This window comes from Aulostomus chinensis, chromosome 18, assembly GCF_037954235.1.
Source record: "Aulostomus chinensis isolate RoL2024-O1b breed Wild chromosome 18, RoL_Achi_v1.0, whole genome shotgun sequence".
Lineage (NCBI taxonomy): Eukaryota > Metazoa > Chordata > Actinopteri > Syngnathiformes > Aulostomidae > Aulostomus > Aulostomus chinensis.
In genome coordinates, this window is record NC_141337.1 from 25,312,226 (window position 1) to 25,336,375 (window position 24,150).

The following is a 24,150-nucleotide window of genomic DNA, read 5'->3' on the forward strand; positions in this document are numbered from 1 at the left end:
GGCTCCATTCCCAATGTTTCCAGATGTCTCCTGTTTTGGTGGGGTGGGTTAACAGGTTTAATATCAGTTTAGTATCAGTACAGGTCAAAATGACCTGCCACCCACTTCTGGTCATAGTGTCCCAACTCTCATTCTCCTACATATCCCCCCTGAAATCAATTTAGGGATTTAAACTATATGTGCTGAACATACGTGATGGAAAATATAACACTTAGCAAATTAAGCAGTGAAATGATATATTCATGATAACCACGTGAGTATAGATTTATTATTACAATGATAACATTCATCATAAGGCAGTTGGAGCACATGAGACAGTTCACCACTCAGAGATGTATGGGAGCGAAAAAACTTTTAGAAGGAAAATACTCCCATGGCTCCTTTATTGAATATAACCATGAAATATATTTTTGAAAAATTGTTGAATATTTATTTAAAAAAAAACACCACCATCCCATAACAACCATAAAAAGTGCAAATAGCAGTGGAACAAAAAAAATCCACAATAAAACTGCTAATATGATAACAAACCAAAACTACTTAAAAATAAATAAATAATATAATATAGCTTTCACAACTGCTGCTAATCAACACCCCAAGCTAATGGATGTCTGTAACAGATAACAGATTTAAGCATTCTGCTTGAAAATTAGACACCTGATGCTTTAAAGACAGTGAGCAACAAATACACAGAATCAGCCATTTAAATAAACCAATATGTTTAATAGAAATTGATCCGTCCGCCATGCCGCCAATGTGCAGCACCCCTGCCGGCTCCCGCGCCAGCCCGTCCACCGACTCAGAGTCAGAGTCAGAGCCAGGACCAGCACCATTCGGGCCAGCCCATCCCCAGGCCCCAGCACCAGCACCAGGTCGACAAGCGGCGGACGGTCCTCCAGCCCACACAGACCCAGCGGCGCATCATCCGGCTCACACTGATCCAGCGGGAGGGTCCTCACACAGGGAGTCCTGCAGTTGCAGGAGGACATAACGGGGACAATGAGCGGCTCGACTGCCTGATAAATGTTCTGGAACGTTTCGTGGACAAAATAAATTAATCTGGCTTCATGAATCGTGTAATCGCTTCTTACCCATTCACATTGTGGAAATGAAATTCATACGTGTGAGGATGGCTGCCAGCGTCCATCCCTCCAGCCTCTGCGCATCGATGATCTGCACATTGATGGAGTTGAAAACCTTACGATAAACGTAATGTGGTAGTTCAAAGAAAAGCACTGGACTTTCTGTTGTAAATAGTTTTGTTTTGTGTGGTTTGAGCACACTTTACTGTTACCACTTATATTGTACTTAAATTTGCTGTGACTTCTTTATGTTTATGCTTCTTTATGCACTTTACAATGTAGGCTATATGAAGAATAAAACACAAGTTTGGTGTCAAAGAGTTGTTTTGATGTTTATTTTCAACAACATAGACAGTTTACACACTATAAATCATTCCACCATCACTGATTGAGTGTGCCACCATCTCATTTTGCCATGGCACGGTTCCTTGAGGTGACTGAAAGAAAGCCATCAGGTCATTCCGAACAGCCAAGGCAGCTCTGGTGGAACGGGCCCTGGACATCTGTGCCGGATCCACAGGTTCGACGAGATTGGAGTCATATGCCTCCACTTTTCTCCACTCACCAGGCTACAAAATTCAGTGTGATGTATCTGCTGTCTGGGGTGCTCACTTCATCAGTGTAGGTGAGGTAGTTGTGTAGGACCACACAGGCTTAGACGACATCCACAGCTTTTTCAGTCCAGAAATCTACTGGTCTCCCAAGAATTCCCCACCGCGTAGCCATGATCCTGAATGTGTTTTCAAAAACCCGCCTGGCCCTGGAGTGGCAGTAGTTGTAAACTTGCTTGTCCATGCTCATGCTTATTCCTGTATAGGAAAGCGCAATAAATTGTGATACAATAATAACTATATATATTATACATATACTGTATGTATATGTGTGTGTGTGTGAGTGTGTATATATACACATACACATACTTATTGATACATACCTGGAAAGGGACACATCATGTTGCAGTGCAGGGGAAAGGCAGCATCAGCAACAATGACATGAGGGATCAGGACTGCAGTCCCTGGAAGTTTAGCTGGTGGGGGCAGATTGAGTTTATGGTCGAGCAGCATTGACCCAAACTTGCTCTCTTTGAAAATGCCACCATCGCTCTCTCTTCCATATCCTCCCACATCCACCATCGTGAAACGGTATCTGTAAAAAACATAAATTCATTGCATGTTGTTAGTGTGGTTACTGTACAACATGGACTCAGATCAAATGAACAAGTTTTAAATTATGTGGCTCTCTTACCTGGCATCGCATGTTGCCATCAGCACAATTGAGTGAGTCCCTTTATAGTTGTAGTCGCTTCCTGCATGTGACGGTGCTTTTACGGTAACGTGTTTACCATCTAGGCTTCCAATGCAGTTTGGGAAGTTCCACAGCCACCAGTAATCTGCTGCCATGGCTTCCCACTGGCTGGTTGAATGACATGGCAAAAAGTTGGGCTGGAGGGCAATGCTTACACAATGCTTTGCAGACCTTGGACAAAACACTGGACACAGTGCTCAACGCCAGTTTGTAGCTAGCCTCCACAGCTTGAGGAGGTCAAGATCGTCAAATTGGTCCGTTGACATTCGAAAATAGTGAAAGTGCATTTCCTCATCCAGGCTCCTCAGTGGGCGAGCCAGTGTGATAAATTCACCCGTTCTCAACCTCGACTGGTTCAGTGGTCAGACAGACCACCTCTGCAAATGTCTTCTGCGTCGCCTGTGCTTCAGCATTTGGAGTAACAACATTTGTTGTTCAATATCAATGAGCTCCATCTCCCAAAACACACCTTCAGTCACAGAAGAGTGTTGATCAGTGGAATCACCTGTTAAAGTGTTTGGTTGGAAGGAAAACCTGCATACACATGGCCCTCCATGGCACATGATTGCCCACCCCTGGTGTAGGGTCTACGCCGTCACTACGCTGTTGCTGCGACGCAGAAGCATAAACCAAGATATAGCATCAGCATCTCTGGGATCATGAGTGCCCCCTACAGTGAGGCTGGAGAACTGTATGCCTCACCGAACACATCTTCCCAGTCGTTTTATGATTTCTCAGCACATGAAAGACACATTAAATTATATCAGCTAAAAACTATGGAAATGTAATTCATAGAGTTAAAGTGTTTGAACATTTTAATAACCTCATACAGGGAGACAGCAATACGCTTGGTTGCCGGGTATTGTGCAATCCATGGTGAGGCTTGGCGGGCTGCTGCCTCTCCACATGCCTGGAGTACGTGGCGCACAGTTTTTCAAGGCTAAATGGGAAAATTCAGCAATTTTGAGTCGAAAATAACCTAAAACTGGTAGAGATAAATGGAAAATAACAAATTATTCAAAACATTAAACCATTAAAAAAAAATTTCCTTTCCATGATGTCAGCCTTACCTGACTGTACGTCACTGGTTCAGGCTTGGTTTTCTATGCTCACCTTCGCTTAACATCTAATGTAAGCGTATGACAACATGTTCTATAGAAATTTATGTTTAGTATTTTGAGCACAGAGGAGTTCTTTTGTTACTGGGTCTCTACCATCTTGTCTAGTTACTTTTGTGAGTTTCTGTTGTCAACAGTATTTTTGCAGGTTGAAGTTATAGACTTTAGTTCCCAGTAACATAAGGAAATGTGTTGCAGACATTGTTTATTAGTTTAAGCCAGTTTGCTGTGAGTAATTGAGTCCCCGTATGCAAATTAGTTCCACTTCCAGTCACTTGTTACCAGTTAAACAGTCGCGCTATTTTGTCAGACAGTCAAGTGTAAAGCTAAAATAGTGTTATGTAAATGTTGCACAAAGGTTTTGTGAATGTTATATCAGTTTAACATGAGTGATATTAAATTAATGTTGAATGTATTTACATTGTTTTGGATTTATGTGCACTTAATTTATTTTAGACAGAATATTTTATATGGTTTATTGTCAATTTGGCTTTTATAATTATTTTATTTGTGTAACATATATGTTGGTGAGAATGTGAAAAAGGAACTTTAAAGAAACAACTTTCAGATAACTGATGTGATTAAGATGTCACTGAGTTTTTGCAGTTGAGTCAGAAAAGAACAAGCAATGGCTGGAGCAAGACGCTAACTTTTGGTCCTCTCCCTTATTCATCCACAGTCCCCTAGGTTTAGCACCAGTAACACACGCTCCTTGAATCCTGCTATTGTGTCATTCAGTCCCTGTCCAGTTGGGAACTACCATAACTACTGCTTATACTTATGTTTTGATTATGTAGACTTATTTATTTATTTATTTACTATGCGACTTAAATTCGATTTGCCAGAAGCTGCATCTATTTAGAGTGATATTGTATTTATTCATGTGCTAGATTCCGGATAGAGCATCAGTGAAGCAAGTCCTGCCCTCGGTTCGGACAAAAGCGTCTGCTAAATTAAATTGTAGAATTGTAGAATTGCCCAAGGAGATGGATTTCTTTGCCATAAGCAGGTTCGATGACAACTCCCCAGAGCAGTGTATGAGGGGGGGATAGCACAGTGGAAAGGCCACACAGGACTCCCAGTCCAAACCATTTGTACAGCTATATCTTTTAATTGTTTTTATAATTGTTTTTATAATGCAAAATCTTACTTCATTTTACAAGCAAAACATGTCTATGTCCAAATCTACATTGTTAAAAATAATGCTGAAATAAGTATGAAATACACAGCTGACATGTATCATGTCTTTTACTATTTACAATGCAATATATAACATGTACAGAGTATATGGAATTGAGCCTAGCTAAAACAGTTGTTAATATCTAAGGATTATTGTAACTCATTGTGCCATATATGGAGCGTGAGATGAATAGCCTCTCACCACAGGCATGTTGTTTATCTTTGGCTGCCCCTGCCAAAGCTGTTATGTGATTGTCATTTGTATCTTGATGATTTTAATTGGGGCTGCACAGTGGTGCAGTGGTTAGCACTGTCGCCTCACAGCAAGAAGGTTCTGGGTTTGAGTCCCGGCTCAACGCACGGGATCTTTCTGTGTGGAGTTTGCATGCTCTCCCCGTGCTTGCGTGGGTTCTCTCCAGGTACTCCGGCTTCTTTCCACTGTCCAAAGACATGCAATTGGGGACTAGGCTGATTGGATACTCTAAATTGACCGTAGGTATGACTGTGAGTGTGAATGGTTGTCTGTCTATATGTTGGCCCTGTGATGGACTGGTGACCTGTCCAGGGTGAACCCTGCCTCTCGCCCCTTGATGCTGGGATAAGGTTGGTTTGGCTGAGGTCTTCAGTCTTCAGAAGTGTCCCACCTATGACGAAACTTTTCAGGTGGGACTGAATCATTATAATATGTTTGTGAAGATATCTTGCCCTGAAAGGACACTCCATAAGTGCACACTGTGTCCAATATGTCACTGTTCAGATGTATGTCAAGGCCTATTCAGACCTGGCATTAGGATGCATCATGGGGGAGCTGATCTCAAGAGGGCAACTATCAATACAGGTCTGAACACACTCAGGATGCATTGCAGACTTATGATCTGATCAATCGCACAACATTCAGATGTCTTGTGTGATCTTTGCTATCTATAATGGGTTGAAAAACCCTTATACAATAGACAGTAATATTAGTGATAAAACATCTTGTGTGATGTGGTTTGTCAAACAATATAAGCTCTTTTTGACCAAAGTAGCCTTTTGCTGAAGACAGAAAAAAAAAAACTTCAAGGAGACTAGGAGACTGAGGTTTGTGTGTTGATGAGGTACTCGCAGTGCGAGGACAGGCATGCATAGACAAACAGGAAGTTCCATTTGAACTACAGAATAATTAATGTTAATAGTTGAACACTGTCTTTAGACTTCTTTTCTGTTTTAAAGACAAATATAAACCCATCTTCATTAGAGTGAAAATAAATGCAACTCAATATCGAAAACAAAGTTGTATACATGCAGTATGCACTTATTCACTGACAGTAGACCAAAAAAGGTGATTACATTGTAATTTACTACTTCTAATTGAAAAGTATGGCAAAGTTTTGTTGGATTAACACAAGATACATAAAATATTTATGAATAAATTGTTTTTGTATGTTTTAATCAAATTATGTGTTGTTCTAAAACCATAACATCCAGAGCGGTTTCTCTGAGCAGTGTGATGTGACAGGTTCAGTGTATAGTAGGCACTAAGAGATGAGCAAATGAGGTGGGGGAGGAGAGTGAAAGACAGAGAGAGATCCGAGCTTGTCGGCAGAGGTGCACCAGGCATTGAAGCTCCTCAAAACCAGTGAGTATCTGATTTTACAGAAGTACATACTTTTATTTGTGTGACTGTAATTTTATGTTCAGAAACATAAATATAAATTGCAACAGTAGCCGCAGTTTGGTTTTGTGATGATGACAATGAGGTTACATTTTCTTTGGTTTTGGTACCATAAAGGGGTTAAAACCCTTGATAGATTAATTTATATTGTGGATTCCACATTATTGCATTGTATGTCCACAGTCACACAAAGAATAATCTGTAATACTTTTATTGTACATTCATAACCTCTAGGTAATGCTTATCTAACCATTAGTTAATACATAATTAATTGTCAGGTAAATATTTAGTAATTGTATCATTTTACAGGATACAGTAAAAATGAGTAACTGAGATATGCTGGGGTGAGGTTTGGGGCTTAGGGGGAGGTGTTGCCAATAGGCTGTGTGTTCCCTATTTAAAATAGATAACATAGTATTAATTAAAGGTTAGTCGTGCATGAATAATGCTTATTTTGCACTTCTATATATCTGTGCATTCACTCAGAATGCACCCTTATGGTAAAATGTAACCAAATGATCTTTGACAGATTGAAAATAAATTCTTACAGCGTGGATGAATATAATCAGGATCATTTGTTAAAGTTTAACTAACATCAGTAGTGTTAATTTTGCCATTTCAAAGAACAGACCTTTGCATGCCCAGGCTCCATAAATGGCATGTTTTATTATCCAGGGGTTTAATTCCAACATGTTTGTCTTTTGTTCCGTCTTGTATATGCTGTCCATTCAGTGTGGTGTAGTTATCGAGTGTAATAGGAAATCTATCACTGTGTGTTAACTCCACACCCTACACCCCCCCCCCCCACACACACACACACACACACTGCTTTCGCTGTTGTAGGTGTTGGCCTTGTCCTGAATCACAATGGATATAATGGAGTTGAGGGACCTTGGCAATGGCTGTGAGGAAGAAAACTGTGACCAAGCATCAAGATTCCTGGAAGACTGTTTGAACAATGAGTGCCAAAGGGAGGAACCTATATTTGGATTGATTGAGTTAGGTTTGTGTGATGTTTTATAAATTCATCAGAATATTAAAGTTACAATTTCAAATTTAGATTAATAAACCCAAATCACAGGTTTCTTGCTTCACACAGAAATGTGGCTGAATGTAAAGAAAAACTGAAAAATTCAAAACCATGGAATCCTTTTCTGTTTTCTCAGCGTAGACTGGTAAGGGAATTGTTCCACATCTTGGGAAATATGTATGTATTTCTGAGTAGATCCATAGCACCTTATATTTTAGGGAATAAAGCAATACTTACCAGAAAAGTATATTTCACCTTTAAGTACTCACAAATAGTCTTACCATAATTTTATAATTAAATGAATATGAATTATATATTATTATAATTATATGCACAAATACATTATAATTATATGCATAATAACATTTAAGTTAACAGTAGCTTTGAGTACAGTCAGCTGGTGCACTCTGTTGAACCAGTTTGCTCATGCTCATTTACAGTGGTGCAAAACTGGAATGGAACATCCTATGATCTATGTTAACTACATTTGTTAATGTTGCAGCCTTCATTTCCCAGTGTTTACTGACAATGTATTAAATTATGCAATAGCCTAAATACAAAGGTCTGTTTCAACCTTTCATTTTCTAGTGTGTGTGACTGTCATTTACATTCCTCTGATGCTCCTCGGTCTTCTGGGAAATTTACTCACAATCCTGGTGGTTTGGCGACGTCCACACATGAGAAGCTCCACCTACCTCTACCTAAGTAGCATGGCTGTGAGTGATCTATTGATACTCCTACTCCTGCCTCTGGATCTGTATAAGGTACAACTTTTTTTCAAGTATGCAGGATTTGACGGTAAACTGTGATCTGACCATCGTGTTTTTGCTCTTCCTAGGTGTGGTTAAAAAGCAGGCTTGATGAATATGCTTCCTTTTGTGAACAGTGGTGTGTTCTAATAGAAGTTAGAACAAGCCCTCTTTCTCTTTCCCTGAGGGGAATCTCTGCTGAATGATATTTTATTACTCTTATTTGTCATTTCATGTACAGGCTGTTGAGAGACAGACAGACAGAGAAATCTAAGACCTCCAGGGCAAAAGATACATGCACAAAAACGATGTTGCCATAGGCCCTTTTGACAACAGCCATTTATTATGTAATTAGTAGAGTCATAATGTTATCCATTAAACCTTTGTCAAGATAAAAAAAAATGGCTGCTGGAAAAATGTGAGTATTGATGAACTTGAGGAAATAAAGGCAGAGCATGTTTTATATTAAAGTGTAGAGCATTGTAGAGCAGTGTTGAGAATGAAAATAAAGATGCGACTGATTGGAAAATAGTTTATTTTTTAACCGCTTATCTAACAACAAGGCAGAGCGACAATTTTAAAAGAAAATGTTGAATAAAATCTAAAAAGAGAGAAAATGTCACATATATGCAGAAAACCAGTATGAATCCAAAGGGAAATGAAAAAAATGGCCAAAAATGATTTATTATGAACAAATGCCTGATTTATAGTGTTTCCATGAAAAATGAACGGCTTGGTATTGGTTGTGTTTTTGATGTTTTATTGTTCAAACATTTAATTGTTAATTTAATATAATACTAAATGGTTTGGCTGGTTGAGATGCTGAGTTAAATTCTGATATTGTTCCATCAAGAGTCAGCTCCATACAGTCAACAAATTCTGTACTAAGTCATTACAGCAACTGGGTGCTAGAATGGAAAAATTATTGTCAGTTGCTTGCAAATATCTCTGTTTCTCCCAGCTCTGGAGTCCCAGACCATGGCTGTTGGGAGACCTTGCCTGTAAGCTGACCATGTTCATTTCAGAGTGCTGCACCTTCTGCACTATCCTCCACATCACCTTCCTCTCTCTGGAGCGGTATCTGGCAGTCTGCTGGCCAATCATGGCCAAGACGCTGGTGACACGGCGTAGAACCCGGGCTCTTATTGGCTGCCTCTGGCTGGCTGCTGCAATCAGTGCAGCACCGGTGATGATTATGGTTGGGGTTGAGAAAGTTGAGGGAGAAGAGGTTGGGTTCAATGGATGGAAGGATGGCACAAAGTGGATGGGTGGTGAAGGAGAACCGGGAAGATTTATAATAGGTCGAGAGGGTAGAGAAAGTGGACCCGTAGCTTCAGTTGGTGGAGAATTAGATGCAATTAAGTGGGAAGAGAAAGAGACAAGAGGATGGAGGGGAGGATCTGGGCAGGTGCAGTGGGTTGGAGAGAGAGGGGAGAGAAACCTTGAAATGGGAGAGATAGATGAGCAGAATAAGAGAGATGGCAATCAAAAGAAAAATGAAAAACAAGAGGAAACAGAGGAAAGGGTGGAAGTTGATGCGGAGTGGCCAAATCAAATGAAAGAAGATGAGGGAGGAAGGGCAGTGGGTGCTGAAGGGAAAGAAACTGACATGAGGGAGTGCCGCTGTACACACTATGCTGTCTCCTCTGGCCTATTGTCAGCTATGATGATTCTCTCCAACTTGTACTTCCTGGTACCACTCTGCATCCTGGGACTGGTCTACACTCTCATTGGAAGGACCCTCTGGCTGCGCCCTCAAAGTAGCCGTAGAGACCAGAGTCATCGGCACACTGTCCAAATGCTGGGTGAGAAACATGCTCACAAGAACACACACGCTTACATATATTCTGTATTTGTATATTCCTGGGAGTCCAGGAAAATGGGATTTTGGATGAACTAAGGGCTGTGAGAGGTGAAGCCAGAGTGCTGTGGCCACGAATGAAGCGGCGATAAAAGCTGGCAAAACCCAAGAAGCGTTGCAGTTTTTTCCCATTCTCAGGTGTGGCCCAGGCTGTAACAGTTAAAATCTTGGCTGGATCTATTTGTAGACTACCCTACGCCACAATGTATCCAAGGAAGGTGACCGAGGATGCATGAAATTCACACTTCTCAGCTTTGACGAACAGGGAGTTTTCCAGAAGCTCTTGTAGGACTACCCTTACATGTCGAACATGTTCCTCCATGGACTTGGAGAAAATCAAAATATCATCAAGATAAACAAAGACAGAGTGGTTCAGCATATCTCTAAGGGCATCATTAATGCCTGGAAGACAGCAGGGGCATTAGTTAAACCAAAAGGCATGACAAGATACTCCTAATGGCCTGTGGGGGTGTTGAACGCTGTTTTTCACTCATCCCCCTCCCTGATGTGGACCGAATGATAAGCGTTGCATAGGTCCAATTTAGTAAAGACACTGGCCCCTTGAAGTATTTCAAAATCAGAAGACATTAGTGGCAAAGGGTACCTGTTCTTTCACATTATGTCATTGTGACCTCTGTAATCTATACAAGGTCTGAGGGTTCCATCCTTCTTGTCCACAAAAAAGAAGCCAGCGCCAGTAGGGGATGAAGATGGACGAATGATACCAGCTGCCAAGGAGTCATTGATATTTGCCTCCATGGCCTCCCTTTCAGGGCCAGAAAGGGAGTAGAGGCACCCCTTGGGAGGGGTGGTGCCCGGCAGAAGGTCAATGGCGCAGTCATAGTGACGGTGAGGGGGTAGAGACATGGCCTTAGCTTTGCTGATTGGAGGGTATCCATGCTTGATACCTTCCAATGAGGCAACAACCTGGAGGTGGGTAAAGTCAGTGTACATAAATGGGGCTGTACCTGAGAACCCTGGAATCTTGCTCTGTGCCCACTCTGTACCCCTGTTAATATTCAAAAACTGACCCTTCTGGTCATAGATGGCTTGGAACTTGATCAAGTGGAACACCTTGTTGTTTAAGTAGTCAACACTAAATGGTGAATGTGTACATGTCACCCGTCGATGCTCCATGTCACATTCCTAAAATCAGGGGATCCAGACACTCATCCAGCTCATTCATGCTAAGAAAGCGGATGAGCCTCTGAAAAATACCCTGTATGCCCTTGCTGACCCAATGAACTACATGATGGCATGAAGTGCAGGGAAAGTCAAAGGCCTCTGACAACTTCAACTCTAAAATTCCACAATTGCATTAGGCAGACACTTTAGTCCAAAGCAATGTACAACACAAGCAAGAATTTAGATGGGAGGGAAAGCCTTTGGAAGTATGACAAGTATGACCTGGTAAGATGTGCCAATAGCCAACAAAATCAACACAGGAACCTCAAATGCCTTCTTCCATCCATGGCTGGCATTAACCTGGAGACTTCGGATGAGGCTGTTGATCATTTGCCTGGACAGACGGAAGTCTTTCCTCAAGTCACCATCCTCAAAATATAGCCACATCAAGGGAACATGAGGATTTACCCTGTCCTCTGGCACCAATGCCTAAGTGATAATGATTAAGTTCTTTGCTATTTCTAATTGGTTTTTTTTAAATCATCGGTTTGCATATGAACTTATTTACTATTTATTCCTATAATGACATAACTTAGCTGGAGCAAAGTCAGCTATTATCAGCGTCATGACTTTGTCCTCTATTGCTGGCATTTTGCACAGGTTCTCTGATGCTTTTAATCTCCCATCTGCCCAGCAGGACCCAATACTGTTATCAAAAAAAAAAAAAGGTCTGATGGAGAAGGTGCTCATCAACCTCCTGAATGAGAGTAGTTTTGTACTGGCATGATGTGGAGTCAATACTGATGTCGTCCTCTGCTTTATCTGGTTGGTCCGGGTTGCAGAGGCAGCAGGCTCACCAAGGAAGCCCAGCTGTCGCCTCCCCAGCCACTTCCACCAGCTCTTTCGGGGGAATCCCGAGGTGTTCCCAGGCCAGCCGAGAGGTATAATCCCTCCAGTGTGTCCTGGGTCGGCCTTAGGGCCTCCCCCCGGTTGGGCATGCCTGGAACACTCCCGAGGGAGGCGTCCAGGAGGAATCCTCACCAGATGCCCGAACCAGTGGCTCTACTCTAGTCCCTCCCGAATGACTGAGCTTCTCACCCTATCTCTAAAGGAGAGCTCAGCCCAATCTCCCGCTCCATCATACCCTCATTCGTGAACAAGACCCCAAGATACTTAAACTTCTCCACCTGAGGTAGGACCTTCCCCCCCGACCTGGAGAAGGCAAACCTCCATTTTCTGGCTGAGGACCATGGCCTCAGATTTGGAGGTGCTGATTCTCATCCCAGCCACTTCACATTCAGCTGCAAACTGTCCAAGCAAGAGCTGGAGGTTGTGGGCTGATGGAGCTAAGAGGACCACATCATCTGCAAAAAGCAGAGTCAAACCCTCCCAACACCAAACTCGATCCCCTCCGCCACCCGGCTGCACCTAGAAATTCTATCCATAGAGGTTATGAACAGAACCGGTGACAAAGGGCAGCCTTGGCGGAGTCCAACCCTCACCGGGAACAAGTCCAACTTACTGCCGGCAACGTGGACCAGACTCTCACTCCTCCGGTAGAAAGACTGGATGGCCCCTTACAAAGGGCCTTCATACTCCCAGAGTACCCCCCACAGGGTGCCCCTGGGAACACTGTCATAAGCCTTCTCCAGATCCACAAAACACATGTGGACTGGTTGTGCAAACTCCCATGCCCTCTCCAGCACCCTAGTGAGGATGAAGAGCTGATCCACCAGCTACCCCCCCCCCCCCCAAGGCGACGGACAGTTTGCCAGAACCTTTTCGGAGCTGACCAATAGTCATTCTTCATTCTTCTGCTGTGGAGTACTTCTAAAGATACTCCAGCATATTGCAAAGCAGGGCCCTAACATCCTGCTTGTGTCTTCACCAGATGGTAGGACCTACTTTATATAACCACATCAGACTGGGTGTGTTTTTTTAAAAGTATTACCAATAATCCTGTGTGCTGACAAGAAGTCAACCAATAGGAACAACCAAGGAGCAGCAAGAAAATCCACAGAAGCCCCAGTGAGGTGAGCTACATCCTGCTTGATAGTCCGATGGGGTAGGGACTCCAAGATGCTGTACTGCAGCTGTGAGGGTGATCGTTCTCTCTGCTACATCATTCGAGATAGCAAAGATATTAAGTGACTGTTTGTCAGATTGCTAGGTTATTGGTACAACCTTCAGAAAAATTCATCCAGTCTGATGTGGGTGCATAAAGTAGGTCCTACCACCAGGTAAAGACACAAGCAGGATGCTAGGGCCCTGATCTGCAATACTATGGTGTACCTGAATATATACAGTATTCCACTGTAGTACTTGCATGCCTTCTTCAGAGTACACTTATTAGGGATGTGGCTGGAGCGCCCACATTTCCAGCACATTCTACCCATCCTGGATCCACAATCTGTTCTGGCAGAACTTTTGCCATTTCTTCAAAGTGTGAGAGGTAGCGCTATTGACTTTTACAGAGAGAGACAGATCCATTTCGGCTTTGGTTTTTCTTGTGATTTGGAGAGATTAGTGGAAGCGGACTGATCCTGAGCCTTAGGTGGCTCACTGCCCGTTAAAGAGGCTGGCTGACTCTTCCTGGGGGCAGATGTGATCTTTTTTTGAAGCTGACTGCCTTTTAGTTTTGTGCCACTGAGACATTTTGGCATACAATTGCTGTGCTCCAGACAACTGACCTCAACCACTGTCATCATCATAAACCTCAATCATGTAGTTTGTAGGTAATAAGACTGGAGGTCCTGCTCCTGACTTGAAGATCCTCAACAAAACTGTCACAGTACTGTTTGGGAAACTTAGTGCAGTTGCTGTTAATCTTCCTCTGATAAATGAGAGAAAAGTATTGCTGGTTGCTCTGCTGGCTCTGTTATTAAAGAGTGAATTTCGCTTGACCATCTGCTAATATCTCCTTCTCTCCGCTCAAACACAAGATGTGGTTGAAAAACAAGAATGTAATTCCTTTAATATTAAAAATGTCAGTGATACACATAAGTGGATTTAATGACTGACATGATCCACGTCAAAATATAAACTGTTTAAGCTCTGCAGAATTTTGCAATTTACTTGTGGGTGATATTATAAATACAAGCTGAGGTAGGACACTGTCACAGAAGAATGAATGAATGAATAGATTTTTTTTTTTTTGTGAAAACTGAGAGTTTTACAAGAATTTCCCAGATTCATCAGTGTATTGTATTTTGGAATTATCTCTCAGACACAAACAAAATCTCTGTCATAGTTCCCTGTAGGCATGAAAATGCTTTCCTTTTGGCTGGTTTATTTGAAGCTCCTCCTCAATTCCCTGTGAAAACTGAAACATATAAACACATTCACACATTATCAAAAATAACATCTGCAAAGTAATAGAGATGAAAAGTGCTTATTAAGGTTAATTGAAGACAAACAGAAAATACCTTGTTGGCTGCATGCCTTCTGATGGGAAATATACTTGGGCCAGCTCTGGGACACACAAGAGGCGGAAGCGCCATGAAGCGCCATTTCCCGTGTGAGCAGGCGCCTAGCTGTTCATGTTGAGGCATTTCTCCTTGACGCTCAACAAGCAATTCTGCTCCTCTCCACCTTTATTATCACACAAAGGGCTGTTTCATTTTGAAATTTGCTTTATTTTGATAGTTGACCAGATGGTCTATGCCATTCTTGTGTCCAACTTCTTGCCTAACTTGACAGATTCAATCGCAGATTGCGGAAAAAAACAGATTGGACGCCGAAACAGTTGCTGCAGAGCGCGAGCTGGCTGTGGCGCACTGCGCACAGTCTGAACTGACAAATCTGTTAACATGGGAAACTGGCTCCTCTGTGTCCCAGGGCTTAGCTCCTTTCTTCATAAGGAAAACTTAACCACTTAACTTGGTTGGTATGCTAATCTTAACTTCACCTGCATAATTGGAGCAGACATGGACAATCGCCATCTGGTGTCTCTCCCTCACGGCTGCAGGAACAACGTGTTTCAAAATGAAAGCATCAGTTTCAAAATAAAGGTTGCCATCACTAAATGACAATTAAACAGATATTAAATGACAGAAAAATCTTAAACACTGAATAATGAACATCAGCTACATCTATGGTGCAGATAGTAGATGACAGAGAAGACTGGAGTGCTCAGGCATCTGTGTGAGCTATAGCTGAGCTGCCATGCATTACAGAGATTCATTTTAGGCTACAAGATACTAGATTTAATTTATGGTTTTGTGTGTGTTTGCTGGCACTGATACATAAATTAACTGTTTTCAAATGACACAGCTTTTGTCAGATCACTCAATATCCAGAGGCACAATAGTTAAATCACCCAACAGTTACATTTCCAGTTACACCTGTATCCTCTCAACAGTCTGTGTTGACCAAGTCCTCTTAGCCTCTCATGTTACTGTCATAGATCACTCTCCTTTGCAGGGATGTTTTTTTTTTTGTACATTCTGTTTTATATAATAGGCTATCATTTCTGTTTTCTGTCTTGTGATGTGCCCTGCGCACTTTGTTGGAGCCTTGATTTAATTACTTTCAGTAGTTAATAATTTTGCCAAAGTATTTACAGTGGTGCAATGGTTAGCACTATCGCCTCACAGCAAGAAGGTTCAAATCCTGGCTCTGACACAGGATCTTTCTGTGTGGAGTTTGCATTTATTCCCTGTGCCTGTGTGGTTTCTCCCCAGGTACTCCGGCTTCCTCCCACAGTCCAAAGACATGCAATTGGGGACTAGGCTAATTGATACTCTAAACTGACCGTAGGCGTGGCTGTGAGTGTGAATGGTTGTCTGTCTCTATATGTTGGCCCTGCAATGGACTGGCGACCTGTCCAGAGTGTGTCCCGCCTCTCACACAAATGCCACTGGGATAGGCTCCAGCCCACCCCCCCCCCCGACCCTGAACAGGATAAGCAGAAGAAAATGGATGGATAGATGGATAGATGGATGTTACATTCATCTATTTCTGAGAGCTTGACCTAAGTTTCAGTGTATATAGTTCTTCTTTTATGAGCCATTTTCATGAATGGAGCTGTGACAAACAGCTGACCTTATATGGTGTTTTGAGGGCACTGATTATGCTATTTTGCTCAGATTGTGAACTTAAGACGATGCACACATATCTATAATATATTAAAATTTTGGCGACATGCAAGTGGTTCACCAGCACTGATGCACTCCATGTTTTTTTTAGATCAATCTATATACTAGATAGATAGATAAATAGAAAAATAGATATAACAGTTTCCTTTAACACCTGGCCATGGGAAAACTGCTTTATAAAAATTCATAGTCTGATGAGCAGGCAGATTGGCAGTGACAGAGGAGTCGAGGCCTGACTAGATGCAACGTAACCGGCTTACGCGCTCAGCTGGATTGCTCCCATCGATGTGCGATAACCCTCCAACAAAGTGGTGGGAGGACGGCCTCCAAAGCATCTGCCTCGTCGACCGTGGCTCCCGCTGAGATTTGCTCGATGAAGAAGGGAAGCGCGTTGATTCGCTACCGTCTGGCTCAGGGTGCTGGCTGCATCAACAAAGTTGCTCTTCTCAGGCACAAAGTGGCTTCTCCGCTGGTCAGCATGGCGATTCAAGGCTCACGGGATGTCAATAGTATAGCGACTGTGAGCTGCGATTGATGATGAATTACAAAAATAGAGGAAATCAATAGTGTAGGTGTTACATGGAATGATGCCTTCACAAACTCAAAAAAAAGAAGCACTGTGTACCAAAAAACTTTGCGAAAGGAAAAGTTTTTGCGAGGAAAGACAAGAAGTTCTGTTTGAAGTTAAAGAACAAAGAAACAAAAAAATTTAGAAGAACAGAAAAGAAAAGGGGAGAGACGGAGAAGCTGGTCTTAAAGCTCATGCAAAATAGGCAGGGGCAAGAAGCGTGGAAAAGAGAGCCCCAGCAGCGGATGGTGTCGCGACTATTATAATAAAGTGGTCCACCTCAGAGGAGTGACCTGTGTGGGGTTGTTGGCCAATCAGCACACTTTGCCATCTTCAATACGAATAAGATTGCTAAGAGTTATGACAATGACAGTGAAGAGGCAAGGAAAGCTTGACAACTACAGACAGTGAACCATTCTAAACATATTTATATGTGTGTGTTTGTGTGTGTGTACACGTGTACAACTGTGTGAGTGTACTCGGGTGCGAGTGTGTGTGTGTGTGTGTGTGTTTGTGTATGTGGACAAAGTGAAGTGAGGAATTCTGTGACAGAGACTTCAGTAACTAGGTGACATCGCTTGATACACAGAGTCCAGGTTTCCCCCATGGACGTTGATAAATTCCTACTCTTGTACTTCATTTAGCAGTGACACAGAACTCTTCAGTTACATGAACATTCTTATTGACTTAAACAGTTGGAGTATTGGAATATTTAAGGACACATGCACCCAGAGGGAGAAAACAGTCTTATCATGATCAGGCAATGCTTCTTTCGTTTAGTGGTCCTGGGTTTTCCCACCAAATGAATGTTTATGGCATCCTGCAGGGATGGAAGTTACAGAGAGATGAGAACCCCTTTGGCTAACCCTCCTGACTGGAATTACGAGTTCCTGGGTCAGGGTGAACAGGGGACGATGACTGGTAGACTGGTACACATCTTGATAACAGGGAAGGCAAATGTTCTTGTTGATGTAAGTGGTAAATTATCATTAGAAAGGTCAAGAGGGGTCTCCTCTTTCAGAATTAAGTGTTCTGATGGGGTTTCTCCAGACATCCTGAGGAATGTGAGGAAGGAAAAGGGGGCTAGTACACTACAACAGTTACCCATAGTTCCAAGTTTTTCCTGGCATTTCCGACCAAATGTGTGATTAATCTGGTTCATTTACGAGTAAAAGAAAGTTATGAATTTTCATTTGTCATCACGTGACACTATGACTACTGAAAAGCCCAAAATGAAAGCAGTAAGTCCCTCTTTCTCAGAGCTGGCTTTCAAAGCCTTTTTCTAAAAAAAAAAAAAAAAAAAAAAAAATGACAGGAAGTCAAGTGCTTCTGTAACTTGTTAGTAGCTAACCTAACATCACTGTCTGTGCTGTGCATTTACACTAGTTGACTACCCCCTCCCATTTTTTCTAATATTAAGTTACCACCCTACCCCTACAATAACATCATCATTTTCCATGACTCTTTCATCATGTTTGCTCATGTGTTGGTCTATTATAGAACACATCAAGTAAGCAGGATCAATAACATAACCTTGACCTTATTGAATTTTGTGATTGAGTAATAGCGTCCTTAATGTTTACATTATGTGCTTTTACTTTTTAAGCCTACTAATATGCCGGTAAAGGGTTAGCTAGCTAGGTAGCTGCTTTCAATGTGTCAACTGGCAAAAACCTGTCAGTGACATTTGCTGTAATTTGAAAGTTGACACTGTTGGCTTGTTACATTTTTGTTTTGAATAAATTATTCATATCAAGTGGCTTCTGAGACTGTTTGGTATGTATTGCTGTTCATGTGTTTTAAGAGTTAAAGTAAAGAGAATACTCCAACAGAAAACTAGAATACTGTCCTTAAGGATCCCCTTTAAGTAATACATGCGATTTCTCAATCTGGGAAAACACTTCTTGTGCCCATCCCTAATGTTATAATAGTTGTTCCCCATTATAGACTTCACTGACATTCTTCAGGTTTACATGATTCTAATATTGTTCTCTCGTGTTTTTCTCTCCTCACTCTCTGTCTCTTCACTTGCTCTAGGAATGATTGTCTTGGCGTTTGTCCTCTGCTGGCTGCCCTTCCATGTGGGTCGGACAATATTCACCCTGTCTCTGGGCACCAGTACTGACAGACAGGAAACATCCATGGACACAAACTCACACATAGATTTTAACACATACTCTCACGTCAGCATAGATAAAGATGATGTTACTAAACCCATGAGCTCAGACCCACACCTCAGTGCTTCCATGACATCTCTCACTTACACACAAGGAGACGAACCATTCTGTGACATCTGTGTACAGACCAAATTAAAAATCAGTGCACACCCTCATCTAGACACACACTTGGCAGGCACAAAAATTGAAACACAAATCAATATGAGCGAAGACAATCATATTGCACACTCCGGAGGACAACTCACAGAAACTGGCACATGGACAAATACTACACATATACACAAAGTACTGCGCATCAATCCAGGCCTTACACAATTGTTCAACAAAGGGGCAGAGACACATAACAACAAATACAGTTCCCAGGCACACACGAATAAGTCTAGCTGTACAGATATACACACAGCTTCTAACAACAAAATCAGCAAAGCTATTTGCATAAGCTCTCCCACAGGTCTAAACAATGATACACTCTTCAACAATACATACACACACAATGACACACATTTGTTTTTCTTATACTATCTGTCACAGTATTTTAACTTGGTGTCCTCTGTCCTCTTTTACCTCAGTGCTGCTATCAATCCATTACTGTACAACTTGATGTCCTCCAGATATAGACATGCTGTCAACAGCCTAATATACACACATTCTCACACTCCAGCAAGCCGCCTGCGCCCACCAACAGCACACCACTCCACAACCACTTTGTGAGAGAAAAAAAGCCACAACATATTCACAGAGCTGAATGTTCCCACAAACAGAAACAGGAAATGTTTTGACATGTACAATAGAGCTGGGTATCACCACTGACCTCCCAATACAATAAAATTTCGATACACTAGGTCCCAAGTGGATACGATTTCCGATACGATTCGATACAATATACGATACGATATTTTAGTTACAATACCAATTTTGCTTTGGTAATGGAAGAGATTCTCAAAGGACTAATGCTGTAAATTCAATTGTAAAAGTAACCCTCGAACCTTCTGCATAATTAAATATTAATATTTGCATTGAGAACTGACCATTAAACAATAGTTATACAACATCATGCACTTTTTATTTAAATATATGACCGACTGTCATTCAAAACAAAAGGGCATCTTAGACTTCCACAAACTGTCAGCAGCTCAGCAAGATGACTCGCGGTGTGGCGAGCTTCAATCTGTTTGTAAAACGTGGGACATGAGGGACCAGTGACTGTCAGTGTAATGAGAGGTGATTGTCAAATAGGAATCCGTAGCTCTGCTTGTCCAGCTGTTGCAAGTGATGGCAACTCTCTCTGCCGATTTCATAGCAGTTGCGACGTTGTTTTTAACATCTCTGTACATCTTTGAGATTGTGACTTGACTCAGTTGTTTCCGTGTCGGTAGCACATAGCGTGGTTCCAGTGTCTGGACGAGGGGTCTGAAGCCTACATTTTCTACCACACAGTATGGTCTGAGGTCCTTGCAGATCAAAATTGCCAGAGCTGAAGTGATGTTCTCTGCACATGGAGGCGTGGATGGAAACTTCATCCCTAAAGCTTTCTCCAGTGAAGGTTGTTGCAGTGACTTGTAGTTTCCTGGTTGCTGAGTGTACTCTTGGTGATGCCTAGTGAAATGGCTCTGGACATTTGTTTTATTTCCATTGTACTTAACTTCTACTTTGCACATTTTGCGCACAGCATTATTTTTGTCGAGTTGGGCACAGTTTTCTTGCTTCTTAAAGCCGAAGTGCTGCCAGACATCGGCTCTTAAATTTGCTGGAGATTAGAGTTGCGATTCCGCCATCTTGTTGTTCTCTGATCGGAGGCACATGGCCTGGATCTCGCGAGATCTGATAATCTGACTGCAATAACGTTGCACTACGCACTAAATCACGCCAGACTAAAGGGGCAAACAAAAACCAAAAAATAAATGGGTAAAATGTAATGCATTTTAAAAGATCGAAACTGGGATTTATGTATCGATCATCTTTCCTACAAATGTTTGTCAATAAAATATCAGTATATAGACATTTTTAACCCATCTCTAATGTACACACACACACACACACACACACACACACACACACACACACACACACACACACACACAGGGCTATCCTTTTGGTTCATACAGGCTGATGTCTGTTAATGTGATCCCTGTTAAATTGAGATTTCTCGTGTGTATAAATGTTTTTACATGATTCACAGTTGAAGTTATATCACTTCTGTCATGGAAGTTCCATTTTCTCCCGTATCATCCTGTCCATCTGTCTACACGAAAACACTTCACAATGGATTTCCTTAATTTTGGAGGGCAGACTGGCCTCAGGCTAGGGGACAATTGATCTTTCTGTTTGTAATCCAGGCAATCTTTGCCATGAGAAGATGTCTTTCTTAGAACTGCTGCAATTTTAGATTACAAGAAGAGGGGAAATGTTCTGAATTCAGTTTATACATTTTATAGTATAAGCTGTAATAGCATAGCCATCTAGTGTCATGTATTATTGATTCATTCTATTGTTCATATTATAGTAATGCAGAGGATCTGCTGTATTAATTTACTGTTTTTTTAATATTTACTTGTATGAATATATAAAAGCCCCTATGTTTGGCAGCTGTTGCTATGTGTTTTCAGCAACCTCTAACAGGACCTTCACAAGGAGCTGCAGCAGTCTATTTTGTTGCCTATACAACAAGGGGGCTGCTAGTTGATTTCCCTGTGTAGCATCTGGCTTGTTTGAGAAGGACTGGTTGGATAAAAATCCTCAACTGAAAAGATACAGCCGACGACTCCACACGTGATGGAGGAAGCATGCGGTAGATGTAAGTGCTCCTTACAGTGGGGGAGGAGGTTGAGTGACAGCATGGTAGGATTAAGTAGCAATGTAGAACTGTTGAGAAAAATGAGGGACTAGGCAAAAATCAACCAAACTTTTTTTAATGACATACAGTACATATCCGATAAAACCTATGATGAACAAATAAATGTAACCAAAATTGTCATTCTATCATTGGTGAATTCTGTCTTTACTCTCCAGTCAATAGTTGCTGTTTTTAAAAACTTTTTACAAGTGTGTATCGTTTCCTGGCTTAAGTGGAAATGTATTTTAGAATCAGGCCTGATTTGCAATATCATTGGGAAAGAGGTATGAACATGGAACTCAAATTCAACAAGAGAAGGAACAGTGAGAGGCACAGCTTTTAAAGAAATATACATTTCCAGCCATCTACATGAAGCTTCTTAAGAGAAGCTTCATGTAGATGTCATTTCGATGTCACCATGAATTTTTGGCACCCGGACTTGTGCACTGTAAGTGATTCAGTTGAAATTGTTCTTTTTTAGAGGTAGTAAAATAGTAACAATTCAAAAACACTTTTACATGAACATACTTAATACATAGAGTGATATAGCTATGAATTGCTTAGTTTCACTGGGTTTTTATCTATTTTGTCACACACTGTTGTAGGATAAAAAGGTCTGATGTTCCATAAATGAATTAACTATCCAATCATATCAAGTTGTTTTTTTACACACTCTTAATTTAGTTATTGTTCTTGTTTGTGAGATTTTTTTGCTCTAAAAATTCTAATGTACAAAGCACACCAAACTAGTGTGGCATGAGGAAGCAAGCTAATGTGGAAAGAATTAATACTGACAATGCCACCTGGGGAGTTTCGCCCCAGGAAATAGTCCAATAAAACTCGAGGAATACCTCTACTTCATTAAAGGCAGTCACAAGTTTGAGATACTATGGGCACGAGACATTTTTAGGGGAATATATATAAAAAATTAAGTTTATTTCAACATTAATCAATAAAATACATCCAATAAACATTGGCTGAGCAATACTTAAACAGGGGCCAGAATGAGGGGGGTGAAGAGGGCTGGGGGCTAACCATGGCGGCCCAAACTCAAATCAAGGGGAGGACTAAACTAACAAAAAAACCCCGTGGCACCGCATACCCACACACACGGGGCCTGTGAAGAAAAGGAACACCTCCTGGGATTTGGGTCACTGCCTTGGCCCACAGCACCTGTCTACAAAGAAAAAGAAGAAAATGTAAAAACAGGCCTCCAGTGAAGACAGCCCACACACAAACAAACTCTTCTTGGCACAAGGGCAAGAAAACACCGGTGAACGAAACAAAGACAAAAAAAACACTCACTCACCACACCTGTGGGCTGAACCATAACACAGAGTCAGGGGGGACGGCTCGGGTGCCGCGCAGACCACGGGAAGTCGGGGGGGGGGGGGGCCGGGAGGCCGCGCCGACCACGGAGAGTCAGGAGGGGGGCCGGGAGGCCGCGCAGACCACGGAGAGTCAGGAGGGCAGCTGGGTGGCCGCACCAGGAGGCACAGAGCACCCGGGGGGCGGGGTGAAGAGCTGCTGGAGCAAGAGAGGCATCCGCCTGGACCCTCGTAGCACTGGACGCTCGGAGCAGGAGTAGGAGAGGCGTCCGCTCCGACCCTTGTAGCAGGAGTAGGAGAAGCGTCCGCCTGGACCCTCGGAGCGGTAACAGGAGTAGAGACAGGGGTTAAATACAGTTGGATTTTTTTATTGATTGTGAGAGGAAGGGGGGGGGGGGTCTGCAATTGTGATATTTGTGCATAGGTTTTGCTCCAGTTTTGGTAATTGTGCTTTTGTATGTTGATCCATTCAACTAAGTACTGTAATTGATTTGCCAGGAAATAGTGATGGAAGTTTGGTGCCTCAAGCCCACCATGTGATTTTTTTATTTTGAAGTGTTGAGAGTGATATTCTGGGTTTTTTATATTCCAATAAAATATGTTGTTAATGAATTTTGACCCAATTGTCTATAGGAGTGGTGGGTATCATAGAGAAAAAGGTAGTTATGTGGAGGAAGGGTTTTCATGTTGACTGCAGCTATTCTTCCGATGAGTGTGAGTGGATGTTTGGACTAGCATTTTTAATTGTCTACAAATTTTCTTGAGAAGGGGAATATAGTCTAGGGTAAAAAGCTCTGACAGCATGGGGGAAATATGAATCCCTAAGTACTTGATGTTGCCTGTGTGAAGGTTAAGGAAAGTGTCCTGAATTCCATAATCCCATGCATCATCTGAGAGGGGTCGTAAAATTGATTTATTCCAGTTGATAGTGTAATGTGAGACATGATAGAATCTACTGATGATATTGAAAGTTTCTTGTAGTGATACCTGTGGGTTCTAGTAAAAGTAATTGATCAGTAAAAGATCACCTGCATGTAAATTGATT

At 41.9% G+C, this 24,150-nt stretch overlaps 1 protein-coding gene across 1 annotated transcript; it reads left to right on the plus strand.

Annotated features, from left to right (window-relative positions):
- The first annotated feature begins 7,205 nt into the window (after positions 1 to 7,205).
- Positions 7,206 to 23,365, plus strand: LOC147245887 (growth hormone secretagogue receptor type 1-like). Its single transcript, XM_086186138.1, has 5 exons — positions 7,206 to 7,341; positions 7,957 to 8,132; positions 9,079 to 9,922; positions 18,805 to 18,885; positions 23,115 to 23,365. The coding sequence occupies exons 1-5, from the start codon at positions 7,206 to 7,208 to the stop codon at positions 23,363 to 23,365; spliced, it is 1,488 nt and encodes a 495-aa protein (XP_086042264.1).
- The last annotated feature ends 785 nt before the right edge of the window (positions 23,366 to 24,150 follow it).

What these genes read in the sequence shown, in the direction of transcription:
- LOC147245887 (XM_086186138.1), top strand. Translation starts at nt 7,206, where the DNA reads ATGGATATAATGGAGTTGAGGGACCTTGGCAATGGCTGTGAGGAAGAA. An exon ending in GCACACTGTCCAAATGCTGG is followed by an intron (nt 9,923 to 18,804) that starts GTGAGAAACATG and finishes CACTTGCTCTAG; the next exon opens with GAATGATTGTCTTGGCGTTT. An exon ending in CACCCTGTCTCTGGGCACCA is followed by an intron (nt 18,886 to 23,114) that starts GTACTGACAGAC and finishes ACCATAACACAG; the next exon opens with AGTCAGGGGGGACGGCTCGG.